Raw genomic sequence first — 19,825 nt, forward strand, 5'->3', positions numbered from 1 at the left:
CTTGTTACAATACAAGTGCTATTGCTCTATCAAAGGCTAGTCCCCTCATGCTCTGGATGTCTTTTTCTCAAGGACATCATTCTTGCAATTGTCCCCATTCATGGGTCATCAATTTCTCACTTTTTTATTATGGAATGTACCATTCTCAGAAGTAAAGGATCATCTCCTTTTGTTTTTAAATTTTTTTTAATTTTTATTTATTTGTGATAGTCACAGAGAGAGAGAGAGAATGAGGCAGAGACACAGGCAGAGGGAGAAGCAGGCTCCATGCACCGGGAGCCCGACGTGGGACTCGATCCAGGGTCTCCAGGATCACGCCCTGGGCTGCAGGCGGCGCTAAACCGCTTCGCCACCGGGGCTGCCCCACTGAGAGGTTTAGTACTGTGGACTTCTACCCCAACTCTAGAGAAATATTGGAGTTAGGGGTAGAAGTGTCCGATATTGTGCTATATTCATACAGAAGATCTAGTTTAAATAGATTAAAAAATTCCATACTGGATAATCTTTTACTATATTTCAAAATTCTATAAAAAATAAGTAATTTGAAAAGGCAGACTTCCACACTATTACATAAAATTGAATATCCTGTGGCTCATTACAGGTCTTAGACCCTATAGCTTTGCATTGCTTTTGATGGGAATAGTTTTTATACTTTCTTGTCTCCCTTATTAGAAAGCCATCTCTTTGAGGGCTGTAGCATGTTCTTCTAGCTACTCTAAAAATACTTACTGTGCACTACTTGTCATCTTTTATTAAAATATGTTCACTGTAAACACAGAGCTAGAGCTCAAGTCGATCATGGGATTTGGCCTAGGCTTCGGGAATGGAGAGAATAAATAGTTGGCTTTAATTCAAGTTGATATTATTTTGAGTTAGTTTTGAATGAGCTCAGAAGCAGAGCAAAGATATAAATGAGATTCAGATGCAAGAGGGTGAATGTGGCTTCCCATTGCCTCCCTTGCATTTCTCGGGGTGCACCCAAAGTTTGCATCTCTTGGCAAATCTGCAGAACAGGTTATCCCCCAAATCAAAGGGACATACAGTGAGACTCCCTGCTTTCTACAGTCCCAGCGGCTCAGAAGCAACTTAGACTACCATGTAAGGTGATCATTCCAAGGCTCGGGGAGCTAAGCCATCTGGGTTTAACTTCCATGTCCTGGACCTTGAAATTCTTGTGATGCCCACAGCAGGCAGTGTCCCATTTTCTGTGACTACAGGGCGGGGCCTGAAATTCTCCATTTCATCTTCTTTGGGTTTTTTTTGTGGGCTGGCTTTGGAAAAATAATAAGAAACCTGTATGCAAGATTGAACCCAAGTGTCTCCAGGCAGTGTAGAAAAATTATGGTTGCTACCGCAGAGTTTAACATTAATAATTAATTCCACAAATATACATAGTGAGCCTTCCATGTGCTTGTCCCTGAAGACACAAAAGTAAACAAAACAGCCTCTGTCTTCTGCCTCAGGAAAGCTTGGAGTTTAGTTAAATCATAGCTCTAATGACCACTTCTTTATTGAAGGTAGACAGGAAAAAAACAGGATACACTGGCTTGAAGCTTTTTCAAAAGCTTATTATTATTAATTCCAGGTTGTTTAATAACCTTTTGATCTCTTCTGGTTTCCCCCCTTCTCTCCCTCCTCTGTTGATTCCTTAAAATAACACTCAGCACACGCACATTGTCTGTTTTCATTAAATGGTTATGTTTACTCTAAAAACAGAGCTAAGAGTTACCAACTTGAAGGATTCTTCCTCCTTTGTCTCTGGATAAAGTAAACTTTGGGAGACTCACAGGAGATGTAAAGAGTTTGTTCTGGTTCTTAGAGCACTAGAAAGAGTCACTGAGAGAAATATAGAGAATTTAATCAATCATTTTAGGATTTTAGGAGTATTGTTGTGGACCAAGTATAGACACGTGAGTCAGCCTGCAGGCTTTGTAAAATCCTAAATTGCAGATTCATTTGCAAAATGAACTTGTTTTCATGAAAATTCACCCTCTGCATTTCTTATGAATTGATTGCTTAATGAGTGTATGCATTTATTAATATAATTGCTCCTTAATTCTGTATATGTAAAATATTCTACAAGAATTAACTAAGCCGAGGATAAATCCTTTTGGATAACAAATACACAGAAGATCTCACAGTACAGGTGCCTCAGGGCCCTTGCACTTGCTGTTTCCAAGGTTCTGGTCTTTCCCTCAGCACAAATATCATCTTATCAGAGACCTTTGCTAACCACCCTATGTAAACAGTATTCCCTCACAATGACCCCACTCCACCTACTTTATCCTCACTTTTTTTTTTTTTTTGTAAGAAGACTTCATTCTTTTCTTAAGATTTTATTTATTTAATCACGAAAGACACAGAAAGAGAGAGAGAGAGAGAGAGAGAGAGGCACAGGCACAGGCAGAGGGAGAAGCAGGCTCCATGCAGGGAGCCCCACCTGGGACTCGACGTGGGACTTGACATGGGACGTGGGACTCGATCCCGATCCCGGGTCACCAGGATCACGCCCTGGGCCGAAGGCGGCGTTAAACCGCTGAGCCACCGGGGCTGCCCTTATCCTCCCTTTTTAACATAACATTGATCACCACCTGATAGCTTTGTTTCCTGTTTTATTGAGACAGAATTGACATATGGGACTGTATGTATAAGTTTAAGGTACATAGCATAATGATTTGACTTATATATATCATGAAACTTACCATATAAGTTTAATTAAGACACCCATCATCTCATACAGATACAAAAGAAAACATTTTTTCCCCCTTGTGGTAAGAATTCTTACTATTTACTCTCTTGGCAACTTTCCTACATATCATCCAGCAATGTTAACACAGTCATCATGTTGTACTTCATTCTTCGTACTTACTTATAACTGGAGGTTTGTACATTTTGATCATCTTCATCCAACCCTCCAACCCCTCCTGCCCCCTGCCCCTGGTAATCACAAATCTGATCTCTTTTTCTAGGAGTTTGGGTTTTTTTTTTTTGGGGGGGCGGGTTGGTCGTCTTTTTTCTTTTTCTTTTTTTTTCTTTAGATTTCACATATAAGTGAGATCACACAGTATTTGTTTTTCTCTGACTTGTTTCACTTAGTATAATGCCTTCAAGATCTATCCATTTTTGCAAATGGTAGACTTTCCTTCTTTTTTTATGGCTGAATAATATATATATATACCATTTATATATACCATTTTTAATCCTTTCATCTCTTGATGAGCACTTAGTTTGTTTCTAGTCTTGGCTATTGTGAACAACGCAGCTATGAACATTGGAGCGCTGATAGGTCTTTGATGTAACATTTTCATTTCCTTTGGGATTTGAAGTGGGATTGCTATAGTTTTATTTTCATTTTTTAAAAACATTTTATTTATTTATTCATGAGAGACACAGAGAGAGAGGCAGAGACACAGGCAGAGGGAGAAGCAGGCTCCCTGCAGGGAGCCCAACGTGGGACTCGATCCTGGGTCTCCAGGATCAGGCCCTGGGCCAAAGGCAGGCACTAAACCACTGAGCCACCCAGGGATCCCTATTTTCATTTTTTTGAGGGCCTTCCATATTGTTTTCCACAATGGCTATACCAATTTATAATCCCACCAACAGTGCACCAGGGTTCCCCCATCTTCCCTTCCCTCTGATAAACACCAGTTTGCTTTATTTATAAGTGTGGTTCTAGGACTATCACTTTTTTAAATTATTTGCTTGTTTATTTGTTTATTGTCTGTATACACTGTTAGGGGAAATTCTAAGAACAGGGATGGGGCCCCTGGGTGGCTCAGTCCCTTACGTGTCTCTCTTCAGGCTCAGGTCATGATCCCAGGGTCCATGCGGCTCCCTGCTCAGCGGGGAGTCTCCTTCTCCCTCTCTCTCTGCCTCTCCTCCCACCCCCTGCTCATGTGCTCTCTCTCAAATGAATAAATTCTTTAAAAAGAAGAAGAACAGGGACAGTGTCTTGCTCCACTCTGTTTTCTGAATTTAGGGCAGGGTGTGGCACAGAGGAGGCTCTCAAGGAGTAGTTTCTGAATATGCGAGAATAAGCAAATGACTTTTCATGGTGAAACTTGCCATATAGTTTAACTATTCATGTACCTATGTTCTTATTCTATTTATTTGAGAATTTAATTTAGGTATTCAATTATATGCAGATTTATTCAAAGGTGAATTAAATTTCTTTAAGAGGTCAAAATATAATAATCACCTCAGTTTACAAGAGTAAAGAAGTGTGAATGCATTTTGATTGAGTGAATGACTGATTAATTTATAATCCATCTACTAGCAAATACAATTTCAAAGAGATTTACCTACTTAATAAGACTTTGAGACATATGATTTCTGCTTTGAGTTTTCACTCACCCATTATTTCTGTGACTATAAGGAGCAACAAATGTAAAATGCATCTAGCTACATGTTTTTTTCCCCAAGGCAACATAACTAAAAAAATCATTAGTTTCTTGTATATCATTCTCAAAATATCCTATGAATGCATTAGCAAATATTTATGCAATTTTCCTTTTCTTACACAGCTGACAGTACACTTTATTCACAGTTCTGTACCTTGTTTTTGTTTTTTTGTGTGTGCATTTTCCTTAATCTCTCTTTGGAGCGTCCATAAATTTTATGACTATATAGTACTCTATTGGACAGCAGTGTCTTAATTTATTTAAATAATTCTACAGGACATCCAGATTGGTTTCAGTCTTGTGCTGTTACAAACAGGCCATAATGAATAATCTTATGCATGTGTCATTTCACACATACATAAATGTATCTGTAGAATAAATTCTTAGATGTGTATTTGGATCCTAGGAAAAAAAAATAACACTCCTCATCCTCATCCAACTTTTGAGCCACTTGGGAAATAAGACAAAAAATTAGGCAGAGAGGTGATTGAAATATTATCTTTATTACTGATAAAAGCTGATGTTGAAGAATGTGACTTAATTCTCAATCTCTTAGCACTTAATCGAAGGCAATGTTGCTCAATTATAGGCCTCCTTGTGCAAGTCTGAGGAAGAAGAAGGGTTGAGTGGTGGCTTCTTGGTTTATTCTTTTTAAATTTAATAATTAGGAAAGCCATCCCTCTTTTCCTAGGGGGAAGCAAGAGAAGCTAATGATGTTAAACTAGCAGAGCTGCTTCTGCATGGACCTCAAGAGATGAAAAGTGTTCCCACACTAATAAAGTTCTCTTCTGATTCAAAAGGATTTTTCACTTGTAATTTTGATACATTTTTCTTGGTTGCCCTCAGAAATGTACCACTGGAGAACTGGGTTGGGTGGCTCTCCTTAACTTCACCTTAAACTCTTCTAAATGTTTCACTTTTATAGACAGGGAGGGGAAGGAAAAGAAAAGAACCTGATGAGAAAGTTTCCAACACTGGATTTATGAGACAGGATGCTGTGCTACTTCCACAGATGTTTTGTTATGTTTTCTCATAAAACTCTGAGCTTCCTCATTGAAATAACATTTCAAAGCTTCAGCTCATCCACCGCAATGGCCAAGAACATCTTTATTTATAACTTACAGAATAAAAACATAGAGGTTCACAGAAGGTGAATGCCACTATGGAGGGATCCCCCGTTAGAACTACTGTCCATGGGGATCCCTGGGTGGCTCAGCGGTTTAGTGCCTGCCTTCATCCCAGGGCCTGATCCTGGAGACCCAGGATTGAGTCCAACATCAGGCTCCCTGTGTGGAGCCTGCTTCTCCCTCCGTTTGTGTCTCTGCCTCTCTCTCTCTTGTGTCTCTCATGAATAAATAAAATTTTAAAATCTTAAAAAAAAAGAACTATTGTCCAAAATATTACAGGTACACAAGACAACAAACTCAAATAGGAAATACAAAGTCACAAAATGCACCTGAAGACTGAAGTTGTGTTCAGCCAAGAGAATGATGACAGTTTACACTGGGTGCAATTTTGGTTTAGACTTTCCAATAATTCCATAACCAGGCATGTGCTATGATATGGGTGTGGCTGCATAAATGCTTGGATACAGGGGGCTTCTAAACTGTCTAATTCCTGATCCAAATCTTCTTCAAGAAGCTTCTTCTTTTTCAGGGAGAAAAAGGTATGGACTCCTTTACTTTGCCTTCCTTACTTATTTTAGAAGCAGAGGTAACAAAGAGAATAGGTAATTTTTTAAAAAGATTTCTTTATTCATGAGAGACAAAGAGAGAGGCAGAGACACAGGCAGAAGGAGAAGCAGGCTCCATGCAGGGAGCCCGACCGTGGGACTCGGTCCCAGGACCCCGGGGTCACGACCTGAGCTGAAGGCAGATGCTCAATCACTGAGCCACCGAGGTGCCCCAAGAATCAGTAATTTTTAAACCAATAACTTCAGGTTTCTGTATTTTCTTAAAAACAGTTGAATAGAATTTTATGTGTCTTTGTGTTCATTAGACTTCCTGACATGTTGACAAGGGAGAATTGTTTTCTGGAGGAGCCCTCTCATGAGTTCTTGGCTGAGCCCCCAAGCCTTTTGTTAGAAACTGGAGGATGGAAAAACAGAAGCAAGGTCTAACAAAGGCTGTTTCAAAGACCTTCAAAAATTATAAAGAACTTGGAGTGGAGATGCCTGGGTGGCTCAGTGGTTAAGCATCTGCCTTTGCCTCTGGAGTTGCTGGATCGAGTCCCACATCGGGCTCCCTGCGAGGAGCCTGCTTCTCCCTCTGCCTGTGTCTCTGCCTCTCTCTGTGTCTCTCATGAATAAATAAATAAAAAATCTTAAAAAAAAAAAAAAAGTTGGAGTGCCTGGCTGGCCCAGTCAGTGGAGCATGTGACTCTTACTCTCAGAGTTATAGGTTCAAGCCCCATGTTGGGTGTATAGATTACTTAAAAAAAATTTTAATTGTGAAGAATGAGATCCTCTAAAATGTTCCTACTTTTTACATATGTTTAGAGTTCCTGGCTGGAATTCCTTACCATCCTTTCCTTCTAACTAAAACCCCAAGTCCCAGGTGGTAGTGAGCCAGTTTCAACCTGACCTCTGCATCTGCTTTCTGTTTGGCATTTTGAAGAGGCCCCAAATTACTAAAAATGTCTATCCAAGCCTCAGGTTAGTACTGTTATTCTGAGAACGGGGGTGTGTGTGTAAGATGTAGCAGAAAATAAATGAAATATAATGTTCTATTACTCTATTATTCCAAGTGACTCTGAGAACACTTTTTGTGGGAAAATGGGGCTACAGATACTAGGATAGAAAAGGTTAGGTAGGGATCCTTGGGTGGCTCAGCGGTTTAGCACCGACTTCAGCCCAGGGTGTGATCCTGGAGACCCGGGATCAAGTCCCATATCAGGCTCCCTGCGTGGAGCCTGCTTCTCCCTCTGCCTGTGTCTCTGCCTCTCTCTCTCTCTCTCTCTCTGTGTCTCTCATGAATAAATAAATAAATCTTTAAAAATAGGGCAGCCTGGTGGCTCAGTGGTTTAGCACTGCCTTCAGCCCAGGGCATGATCCTGGAGACCCGGGATTGAGTCTCACGTCGGGCTCCCTGCATGGGGCCTGCTTCTCCCTCTGCCTGTGTCTGCCTGTCTCTCTCTGTGTGTCTCTCATGAATAAATGAATAAAATTTTAAAAAAAGAAAGAAAAAAAGAAGAGGTTAGGTAAACATCGTACATTGCCTTTAGCCTGACAATGCTAGGACCTTAGAAAATTTTAACTCTAGTTACCCATCTCCTGTCTTTTGTGTTGTTATTATGTATTTCAACTTTAGACCTGGAAACAATGAACAATCTAGTAGCAGGAAACATCCCTAGTGTCCACGTTATGGTCTTGAAATACCATCTTTCAGTAAAAGAAACCAGGACTTCTTGGAGAAATCTCAGATTCCAGGTTTGAGGCAGGAGATGTACAAGAGGAGCCAGAAGTATACGGTCATGTCAGTTAGCAAAGAAGCTATAAAAAACTATCAGGGCTGTGCCAAAGGAACTGGAAAATAATCTGCAGATCGTTCTGTTGGCTTAAGATGGAATAATTCAAGCTTCAGTAAGAGTAACGACAATGGACTGAAATATGACAAATACATTTAAATCCATAAGTTCATAGTGATTAAAACAACTCAGTAAATCTAATAAATTACTTTTGAAGGATGCTGTTTAGTTTGCAAACTGGTACATAAAGTAAGAATCAAGCATCTATCCTACCTTTCCTATACCTCTGGGTAAACAACTAGTAGATGAAGAAAAGTTTCTCTTTAAAGAGATGTATTAAAAAAATACATCTGAAAAAGATGATAACATTAGAAATCACCAGCTGGCAGTCTCTGATGAATCACAGATCTAGGTATTGGGTATCTGTGTTGAGGGCCCTTAGTGGGTGTATTAAATTAAGAGTATGCAGATGATGTCCTGCTGAAGGAGAAGGCATCAGCCACCCACAGGGGTCAGCAGCTCCCTCAGCATCAGAGCTCCCACTTTGCGAAGTGAAACCCTAAGGCCATTTTGATAAAGCTGCAGTTTCCATACTTTCACACGAAGGAAGTAAAGTCACATGGTTTATTACAAATGCCAGAAGCTGGGAGTTGGGGGAGTGGGGGAAGCACAAGGAGCCTGAACAAAGGCTATCTTCCTCCCTCTCAGGAGGGATCCGGAGATAGGGAGCAGGGTAGCAAGCACTTACTACTTGTTAGGTGGTTAGGGCAGAAGTCACTAACTTTTTTTCCCCAGCTCCACTCTAAGTGGTTATTTTAAAAGGTGCCCAGAGAAAAGCAAAGCAGGTGGGCAGCCTGGATAGCTCAGCGGTTTAGCGCTGCCTTCACCCCAGGGCGTGATCCTGGGGTCCTGGGATCGAGTCCCACGTCGGGCTCCCTGCATGGGCCTGCTTCTCCCTCTGCCTCTCTCTCTCTCTCTCTGCCTCTCATGCATAAAGAAATAAAATATTTAATTAAAAAAAGAAGAGAAAAGCAGGAACCTGGGCAGGAATCCTAAGCTCAGGTCCTTATCTAAATTTCCAAATTCTGACATGCAATGTACAGCATAGGGAATATAGTCAATAATATTGTAATAACATTATATGGTGATGGACGGTAACTAGACTTCTTGCAGGATTATCTTCTGATGCATAAAAATATCAAATCACTATGATGTACACCTGAAACTAACAGGGTATTGTATGTCAACTATGCTTCAATAAAAAAATTCCATAAACAAATATCCAGACTCTGGGTGTGAACAGGGTTGTGATACCACAAAGTGCCTAGGCAGCAACTCCAGATAGCAGTTTTCTCCTCACAGTATCTACGGCTGCTAACATCCAAAAGAAACAATTCTGTGTCTTTTGACAAATGCACCATCACCTACAAAGTAGTTTTGATCAAAAAAATGAAACCTGAATCTGATTAAACTACCAGATTATAGGAAACACAGAGGACAGAGGAATATGCTAAACTACACAAGAAGAAAGCAAAGAGTACAACCTTAGCTTTGGGAAAGCAAAATAAGTGATCTATCTTCTTCAACAAATAAAGTACAAGGTATTAAAAGAAGAAGAAGAAAGAAGAAAGAAGGAGGAGGAGAAGGAGGAGGAGGAGGAGGTGGATGGGGAACCTATAGGTTAAGAAACCTAAAGGACAAAACAAAGGCAAACGAGAATAGTCCACATCCTACTCTCTGGAACCAGTCAATGTTACCTTATTGGAAAAAGGGTCATTGCAGATATAATTCCATTAAGGATTTTGAAAAGAATAAATCATCTTGGATTATCCAGGTGGCCCTAAATCAAATCACAAGTGTCCTTGTAAAAGTCAAGCAGAAGGAGATTTGATACCATCAGAAGAGAAGGAGACAATCTGACCAGGGAGGCAGAGATTGGATAGTTGTGGCTGCAAGTTATGGAATGCTTGCGGCCACCAGGAGCTGGAACCAAATGATCCTCCCCTCCCCCTAGAGAGTCCAGAGACGCAGTAGCCCTGCAGAACCCTTATTTTGGACCTGTGGCCTCCAGAACTTTGAGGGAATAAATTACTGTTGTCTTAAGCCACTGAGTTTGTGATAATTCTTTAATAGCAGCCAAATGAACGATGCAGGTGCTAATACCCAGCAAGAGAAATAAAATAACCCCCATGGTAAGGACAGAGGTTATTCATGGGAGTGGGGGGCTGTGTTTGGAAGGTGCCTCTGGAGAGTGTGTGTAGTGGTTGGCCAGTCCTCTCTCCTGACATGGATGCCAGTTACAAGAGGGTTTGCTAAACTGTTCATCTGTTTCTGTAGTTGTCTTATATTTAATAGTTAAAAAAAAGGTCTAAGAAATCACACATAAACTAATGAAACTCTTATCTCCATGGCTGCCTGTGCACAAGGGCCTATACTCTCTTGACTGGGAGAAGGCTTGCCTCATTTCCTCCTCAGTGAGGAAGGCGTGAGGAGGCAAGAGCTAAAGGGTGAGGGCTGCAGAGGTGCACACCTGGAAAATCCAAGTGCCGCTTTGTGTATCCACCTGCACGTATACCGAAAGGGGTATTTAGCAAGTTTCAAGCAGGCATTGCTAACAGTGTTCACAGATTACATGTGCTCACAATCTTTTGTTGGTGAGCAAAGGTGGTAAGGTATGTGGGGTCTTTTTTGGGGGGAGGGGTGACAGGGAACAAGTGACTCCATCTCTCCCTATTAAGGCTGAAGTACACAGCACTGGTATTTCAGATCCCCCAACAAGAACCTCTACAGGCACTTGTAGGTGTACAGAGGTAAGAGTTTGTGGTGTGGTTTGAATTTTAAAGGTTAAAGTTAAAATATTCGTAATCTTATGTATACAACTGGACACAATTTACACGGATTCTTCCTAAACTAGCCTAGAACACCCCTAAATTGTGGCTAATTGTATATAATCTAGAATATTCATAGAGGGTTTGAGCAAGATGCTCAATACCACTTCAGTGAAGCACCAAAGGGAGTTATAGAGAGCTAGGACAGCTGGGTGGCTCAGTCGGTTAAGCCTCTGACTCTTGATTTTGGCTCAGGTCGTGATCTCAGGGTCCTGGGATCGAACTCTGAGTCAGGGCTCCATGCTTAGTGTGGTGTCTGCTTGAGATTCTCTCTCTGCCCCTCCCATGCTCACACGTAATCTCTCTCCCTCTCCTTATGAATCTTCAAAAAAATAAATCAGAGGGCTAAAGAGTTAAAGAGTTAATCAGAGAGGTACCTGAGTGGCTCAGTTAAGCAACTAACTCTTGGTTTCCACCAGGGTCATGATCTTGTGGTCCTGGGATCGAGCCCCACCCTGAGCTCCACACTGAGCACGGAGCCTGTTTGAGATTCCTTCTCCCTCTCCCTCTGCCCTCCCCACTCCCTGTTCGCACTCTCTCTCTAAAAAAAATATAAAAATAAAATAATAAAATAAAATAAAATAAAATAAGGAGTTAAGTTTATGACTCACAATTTCAAAATGTGTAGGTGTCCCTGTAGGGAGGGAGTTAGGGCATCAGTACACACACAGTCTTGGCAAGAACTTGGCAGGCAGAAATGCCCAGCTATATCTATTATCATCTAGGAAAAATTAAGTTGTATTTATAGAGTTTCTGATATTTTCCAACCAATAACGCAGGTGTTTCTGGTTGCTTTGTGTGGGAGGGGGCGGAGGGAAGGTAGGGGGATTGTCTAGGTAACAGACTGTCTACTACCCGCTGATTCAGCACCTAAACTGCATCATATAAAGCACTCTCTCCTTTGCAGGCTCTATTAGTCAGCTCAGGCTGCCACAACAAAGCACCACAGATTGGATGGCTGAAACAATAGAAATTTTTCTTATAGTTCTGGAGGCTGGAAATCTGAGATCAGATTGGGTTCTGGGGAGAACTCTCTTCTTGGCTTGTGGATGCTGCTTTCTCACTGTGTCTTCACACAGGCAGGGAGAGAAAGTTCTTGGGTGTCTCTTACAGAGACATTAATCCTGTCTCAGAGACTACCCTTATAACCTCAGTTAACCTTAATTACTTCCATAAGGCCCTATCGGCTACAGTCACTCTGGGGATAAGGGCTTCAGGCTATGAATTTCGGGGGACACAAACATTCAGTCCATAACACAAGCATACATTTTCATGAATGTAAACAAAGGCTAATAATGTGCCTCGAAGCAAGTGCTCTAGATGTTGACCCTGTTATGGTTGGAGCTCAAAATTAAAAACATGACTTGTGAGAAATAGTAATTTTATTTATTTTATGTATTTATTTTTTAGAGAGGGAGAAAGAGAGAGGATGGGGGTGAAGGGTAAAGGGAGAGGGGAAGAGAGAGAATCTCAAGCAGGCTCCACACCCAGAGAGCTCAATCTCACAACCCTGAGATCATGTCCTGAGCTGAAATCAAGAGTCGCACATGTAACCGACTGAGCCACCCAGGCACCCAGAGAAACAGTAACTTTAAAACTTGGATAGAGTCCTCTTAAATCAATCATACTTATAGTCATCTCTGCAATTTTAATTATTTTGCAAAATAGTGCCAGCCCTCCCATAGCAATGGCTTGTGTTTAACATAGTAAAATAGTTTTCACTCATACTACAGTGATTTGTAACGTGGGATAATTCTGACAGAAATGTTTACCTTACCTTCTTTAGTATGTTCTTGTGTGCACAAAACAATAGTAAAAACAATTTTACCGAAAATAGGAGTAGTAAATTAAGTGACTTAGACCACAAACTATTTTCAAGATCTTTCCAGCACCTGTGGAATGCTTTTCTGTAAAAATAACTGATACCATCATCTTTCTTTAAAAAGTACACTGGAGGGCACCTGGGTGGCTCAGTCAGTTAAGCATCTGCCTTTGGCTCAGGTCATGATCCCAGTGTCCTGGGATAGAGCCCCGCTTTGGGCTCCCTGCTCGATGGGCAGCCTGCTTCTCCCTCTCCATCATTTGTGTTCTCTCTCTCAAATAAGTAAGTAAAACCCTAAAAAAAAAAAAAACGTATACTGAATATAGAAATGAGATGTTAGGCCTTGGGGCGCCTGGGTGGCTCAGTTGGTTAAGTGTCTGCTTCCCTCTCTCTGACTTTCATGAATAAATACATAAAATCTTAAAAAAAATTGTTAGGAAAAAAAAATTGTTAGGCCTTGAAAAAAACTAAGATATGATTTATGAACTCAAAATTATATATACTACACATATATAATGATATATCCTTTAAATGTGACAATGGGAGTTTTACTGTGGCTAAGCAGTCAGGAAAGAATTCCCAGAGGTTGGACTCGAGTCAGGATTTTATAGGACCTAGATAAGCTAGAAGCAAAGGAAGGTGATTCCAATTGTTTTCATCTATTCCATAAAACAGATCTCTAAAACACTACTGGGCATCACATAACTGCTCCAGCATTAATTGCTAAGTGTTCTAGAAAGCAATGAAATAGCCTGCAATTCAATAATAGATTGAAATAGTTTATAACTAAGTGGTTTCACTAATTCTGACTAACCTTTGACTCAGGGCAAATTGAAGTATCACCACACATATAGTGATTTACTTATTTTTATTGAAAACACAAATATTAAAGAAAAACATTTAAATAAATTAAAAATCATTCCACATCCCGCTACACTAACACAATGGATTTCAGCTTTGCATATTACCTTCCACATGCAAGAAGATCATAGTGCACATACTCCTTTATATTGTGCTTATTTTACTTACCATATCACAGACACGTCCATGATTTTACAATCTTCCAAATAATTATTTTAATGGCAGGATAGTACTTCATTATTTCATTAGTCCACTTTCTTCTTGGACGTGTAGACTATTTCCAATTTTTTTGCTATTATAAATAATGCAGACATAAACATCCTCATGCATTTACCTTTGTTTTGTTTTTATAGTATTCTCTAGGTTACAAATCTAGTAGGATTTGTGGGGCAAAGATATGGTCATTTGGGGGGTTCCTTCTGTGTAGTACCATTTTGCATTCCCAAAGGGATGTATCTATTTAAAATGCCATATGAAATGAATGCATTAAACAGTTTCTTTCTAAAAAAAAAAAAAAAAAATCAGAAGCATTAGGTAGTTTTCAACCTCCATATTTAAAGTTAAAAATAATTACTATTTCTTAAAAAACGAAGAGTGTGGATAGATGGTCTAACAGATCACTAAAAGTTCAGCTAACTTAAACAATGCTTCCCAACTTTTAAGTTTTGGCACACACCCAAAGCAATACTGCAGGCACTCTGGGGAAAGTGGACAAAGGTGTTTCTGCCCAGAAGCACCAGTCACCCAGGCTACCTCTGGCTCCCCCAGGGGTGATGGAGACCCACATGTAGGCACATCGATGACCCAAAGTGCATAGGTCTAATCGAGGAGACGTTAAGTGATTCAAGTTACAAAAATCTGGTTAGTGGCACAGCTGGGAAATAAATGCAAATTTCTTCTCATCAATGTATTTTCTACTATGTCACAACTGTTCTACATGCTTTCTGGCTCTAAAATTCAATTTTGCATGCAGATATGTATCTATACTTATGAATAAAGAGGATTTTCTAACATGCTTGAACTAAGGACACCTAAACTAGCAATTTACATCAAAGCTGAAAATTAAAAATAGCTCTTAGCATTAGCAAGTATTTAACTATTTTCTCTGTAGTTTTTCAGATTTGCCATTCTTTGAAATTTAGTTTGTAAACTCTGAACAGTAATAATCTTTTGTACAGTATCTTGTATACCTCTGGCAGTCAGTAAATAAAAACAATAAATTATACACACTACAAAGAAAAAAGACAAAGTAAGTCCATATTCTGAATACATCTAATGGTGAAAAAAAGCTGTTTTAAAATGTTGTTTTGTAGAGGTAGAGAAGATTCCCTCCTTAAATTTCAAATTCCTTGCTAGCTGAATGGAACCTTAATATACACTAGTACGTTACAGATTCAAAAGAGACATTTCTTTCCACAGAATGATTCTGACCTGCACCCAGTGTTGATGCTACCAGGAGAAAAATTCGCTACAAAGGTATTTCACTTTTAACCAAATGTCCAACATTCCATGTTACCTTTGAAAAGCAGAGGTTATGGGGTGTTAACCCTATTGATTCAACTGTAAATACACACAGGATTTTTCTGGATCAATCATCACTGCGTTAAGGGGAAGAGTGGGAGTTAGGCGTGGGAATTCACCCATTACGTGCCAGGCCACAACAATAAGTAAGGGACTCCAAGCCTCAAATTATTTTTTTTTAAACTACACCCTGAAACAGTGATTACTGGATCATTCTATGGATTCAATCAGACATTATACACACAAACACACCCATGAGACCGCATGGCACTTGGAAGATTGCCCACTATCTCCCACTTATTAAGATCTGGATCATATTTCTCAATGCTCTGAAGATACGTTCCCTTAGAGTAGGAATATCCCCCAGTGACATAAATACATCCATTCATGATGACGGCACCACACTCCATCCTCCTTTCCATCATGGGTGCTATTTCTCTCCATTCATTTTGTTCAGGGTCATAGCATTCCGTGATTGTAGTTTGTCCACCAACTAGATAGAGCTTATTTTCAAATGGAACTGAACACAATCCATATTCTATTAAAAAGAAAAAAGCAAATTTTTATTAGGATAACAAACAAAAGAGACACCTTAGGTTGGTGATGTAATAACCCTTCCAATGTAGCATGCAGAAATAGAACAGTCTTGGCATTTTGATTCCTCTACCATGACACTGAGCCTTAAAATCCATCTTAAAATTGCAACTTCACTTCCTCCCCCTCCCCAGGGCTGTCCCGAGGGGGAGGCAAGCAAAACACAAGGCTGCTCTCCTTCTCTGAGGGACTCCCATTCTGTGCCTCGAGGATCTCTCTTGCCTCACCCTGGTCCCAGATATGTTTCTTCCACATCTTCATTTCTAGCGCCGCTACGGGCCTATGACTTCGTCCTCTGGGAATATCAACCACAGGATTACAGGATTAAACAACCACAGGATTAAACACTTCCAGCTACAGGCCTGAAGGAAGAGCAGCACCGTCAGGGGCACTAATGTTATGCTAATAAATGAAGACTCAGCTTGCCAGGGCTGAGGGGTTCCTTCTGCCTAGAAACTTCTCTTCCCAGGACTTTGCACAGCCATCTCCTTCTTGTCACCCAGGTCTCATCTTGCGGTCATCTCCTCAGAGGGCCCTCCCCTGGCCATCCAACCTGAAGTGGCCAGTCAGGCATCCCCACCACAATAGCGTGTTTTAATGTTCTCCACAGCACTTCTCACTATCTGACATTTCTTGGTTACCATTCCTCTCCCCTCCAAAAGTGTAGGACCTGTGCCCATTCTCCATCCTTACTGGAGAATGGCAAGTGTCTAGAACATTGTAAGAGCTCAAGAAAATGTGTTGGATCAATGAATGAATTGGGCCTTGTACCCTCTGTACCCAAATATGTACTCCTATTATTTGGGGGGGGGAAGGGGGCTTAAAACCCTCCCCATTAGAAAGAGAGAATGTATAATAAAAAATGTGATCTCTCCTTTAAGAACGCAAGCACATTCTATCAGTAAAGTTCTTGCTATATAGGTTTTGAAGGCTAAGGGAAAAACTCAGAAGATGGGCATTTTTGCTTTGAGTCCACATACTATTGTTCTCAAGGACCTGACATCCAGGAAATTAAGAATTCTTCCCCTCTGAAAATCCTACTTATTTTACATGGGTTTCCAATTATTATCCATGCAGAATTTTTATAGAATTCAGTTGTTTAAGTACTTGTGAAACATTGTTTATATAAATTATATGAATCATTCTATCAAACAGTTGTGAATAGGGCAGCCTGTGAGGCTCAGCGGCTTAGCGCCGCCTTCAGTCCAGGGCGTGATCCTGGAGACCCGGGATCGAGTCCCACGTCAGGCTCCCTGCATGGAGCCTGCTTCTCCTTCTGCCTGTGTCTCTGCCCCCCTCTCTCTCTGCCTCTCATTAATAAACAAAATCTTAAAAAAATAAAAATAAATAAAATCTTAAAAAAATGGTTGTGAATATTAATGATGATTCCAAATTTTATCAGTTGGTATTAGTGATTCAGCAACGAGTTCGCTAGGCTTTTCTCAAAAAGTTTACAAAAAATCCTCAATTTGTGGTTCTTATATTAAGAAAAGTATCTCAATCTTTCTATAGCAGGAAAAATGTTTAAAATAAGGTGATTCCTGATTATTTTTTTCCTCTTACTCAAATACAATATAACCTTCTGTTATTGTTGATGGAAACATTTTCTTCCACAGCTGTGACTGCCTTTTTCCTGTTGGCCACTCTACAAAGCTACTGAGCTTAAGTGACTGTGCCTTGTTTACTGAGCTCCTAGTGCTGTACATCACAGGTGGGAAACACTCAGCAAACCTCAGTCGGACAAATGAAGGAATGAACAATTTCAAACTAAGTATGAGAATGGTACCATCTGGCACGGCTCAAAAAGTTTACACACAAATATTCACTATAAATACACAGCAGTCTGCACTCAGTGTTCCATGACTGATATGAATAAAGCCATGCAGGGATTCAGAGACAACCATAATATTTTCAGGTATTCAATGTCCCTTGAAATGGTTTAGAATTTTCTCCTAAGATTATTCTTACTGAAAGACCTGTAAAGCTTATCTAACCTAACTTCTACACTATACTAGAAAGTAAGATCCAAGATTAAGCCGCTGCCCAAGATTAGCCATGTGAATAAATGGCGGAGCCAGAGAGAACTCTCTCCCCACTTGACGCAACTCTCCATAGGTTTTTCCCCTTTACCACCTCTTCCTTGTTCTTTGCTCAATCTTCCTTCCTTGCTCATTCCTTAACTAGTGCTGTTTCCCCAGACTCTGTCCATGGCTGTACTCTTAGTCCTACCCTCCCAAGGCACCTCAACCATCTCCACACCCACGGTCATTACCTCCAAGCAAATGACACCCAGATCTCTAAATCTGGCTGCACTTTTCCCCCTGAGATGCAGATCCACATTTCCCATTGCTTGCTGGACAGCTCTTGTGAGTGATCCAACTAGTCCTCCATGGTTGACTACAAAACTGAGCTCCAACTGAGCTCCTCTCTTCCCTTCCCACCAGCTCATCCTTCAACTCTCCCCATGTTGAATTCATAATATTCTTCACATCAACCCGTTTTCACCTACTACTGCGCTTCAGGCTTTCAGCATTTCTTACCTGGTGTGTTACAACAGTTTTAACAGATTTCCCTGTTGTCTTTCTCCTGATCTATTCTAAAAGACTAAAACCTTTGGTAGTTCTCCATTTTTAAAATTCTCCTGACTGCCATTCAAAGCCCTGCATGAAATGATCCTCAAATGAACTCTCCTATCCAATCTCTCATTCTACTCTCTCACATCTCATACACATCCACCCTCAAGTACCGGGAATAAACCTGGAACTTGCCTTTCTGCCTCCCATCATTGGCTTTTTTGCCAGAAAATCTTTCTTCAAAAAAATACCTTAATTGTGTTCATTCTTTAAGGCCTAAATCAAAACAACATACTCCTGGAAGCTTTCTAAGATTTCCAGATTTCCCTTAAATTAGACTCAAACACTTTCTACCCTCAATTTCAATAGCATTTATGTGGTGTTTTTTTAAGATCTAAACAAATTTTTTTAATTTGAGAGAGAGAGAGAGAGAGAGAGAGGAAGCAGGGGGAGGGGCAGAGGGAGAGGAAGAAGCAGGCTCCCTGCTCAGCTAAAGTTAAAGGCATTAAGGAAAAAAGATAACATTTATATTACCTTTTTTTTTTTATATTACCTTTTAAAAATAACAGTAGTCATGACCTGAGCTGATGCATGACTTAAGGCAGACGCTTAACTAATGGAGCCAACCAGGCGCCCCAAAAGTACTAATTTGTATGACTGTCTTTATTCCTGTTATGTATGTATATTTGCTACTAGATACTGAGTTCCTATAGCAGTAGAGACTCTTAATCATCTAGATTAAATAATAACTAATAATAATAAATAGAATGGTATCTTTCCCAGGGTAAGGTCTCAATAAATGTTGAATTTATTAGAATTTATTAGAATTAGAATTTAATAGAATTAGAGTCCTCTGTTTTTTAAACTATACAAAACTACCATAGTTAATTAAAGGTATTAAGGAAAAAAGATAACATTTATATTACCTTTTAAAAATAACAGTAGTCATGATTTCTTTGTAGTCTAAGCTATATATTTGTAAGGCAGACTCAAGACTGGCACTTTACATTCCTCAGGAGGTGCTCCGAAAGTGCATGAGAAGCACACCTTGCTACAGTTTAGAAGATGCAGATCCAAATGCCTTCAAGGGCTAAGGAGCTAACAGGCTAGCTGGCTAAGTAGTTAACATGGTAAGGTGAAGCCACGTCGCAAAGGATCCTGGCACCCAGCTAAGAAATGTAGACTTCATTCAGCAGGATAGGAGTAGGAGAAGTAACAGCACAGGCCCCTGGGTCTATGGTGTGTTACGAATGGGAGAGACTAGTGAAATGGCGCATATGAGTGCCATCTAAAAGGAAACTACGGGCTCCAGGGATTGCTGCCAGAAAGGAATGTGGTCCAAGGTTGCTATAATTTTCCTAAGGCCAGAAATCATGATTTTTATTTGAAATGTCCTGAATTTTAAAGCCAGTTAAAAATATTTTTTCTTCTTTTTTTTTTTTTTAGTTAAAAATATTTTAAACACTGAAAGCCATAAAGAACAGGCCGTGTAGGGTGCCAATTTCCAATTCTTTCTTACATTATATCAGGAAAAAGTCCAAAGGAGAGCAAAACTTGACAAACAATTATATGTTCCCATTGATTTATACTTTAATATTTATTTCTGATTGATTTTTCAGTTGGCCACAGATTTTCATGCTTTGGCTTACAACTCATTGCCTTTTGTTGTTATTTTTCATTGCCTTTTAGACCACCTTTTAA

General features: G+C 40.1%; 1 protein-coding gene across 2 annotated transcripts in view; it reads right to left on the bottom strand.

The window, feature by feature from the left end:
- Positions 1-13,426: 13,426 nt before the first annotated feature.
- The window catches only part of KLHL23 (kelch like family member 23), a 36,477-nt gene continuing 30,078 nt past the window's right edge, over positions 13,427-19,825 (bottom strand). For both annotated transcript variants that reach the window (XM_077883118.1, XM_077883119.1), the window contains exon 4: positions 13,427-15,495. In XM_077883118.1, coding sequence (XP_077739244.1) covers positions 15,185-15,495 — 311 coding nt within the window. In that variant the 3' untranslated portion in view covers positions 13,427-15,184. The remainder of the gene's footprint in view (positions 15,496-19,825) is intronic.

Source organism: Canis aureus, chromosome 34, assembly GCF_053574225.1.
Source record: "Canis aureus isolate CA01 chromosome 34, VMU_Caureus_v.1.0, whole genome shotgun sequence".
NCBI lineage: Eukaryota > Metazoa > Chordata > Mammalia > Carnivora > Canidae > Canis > Canis aureus.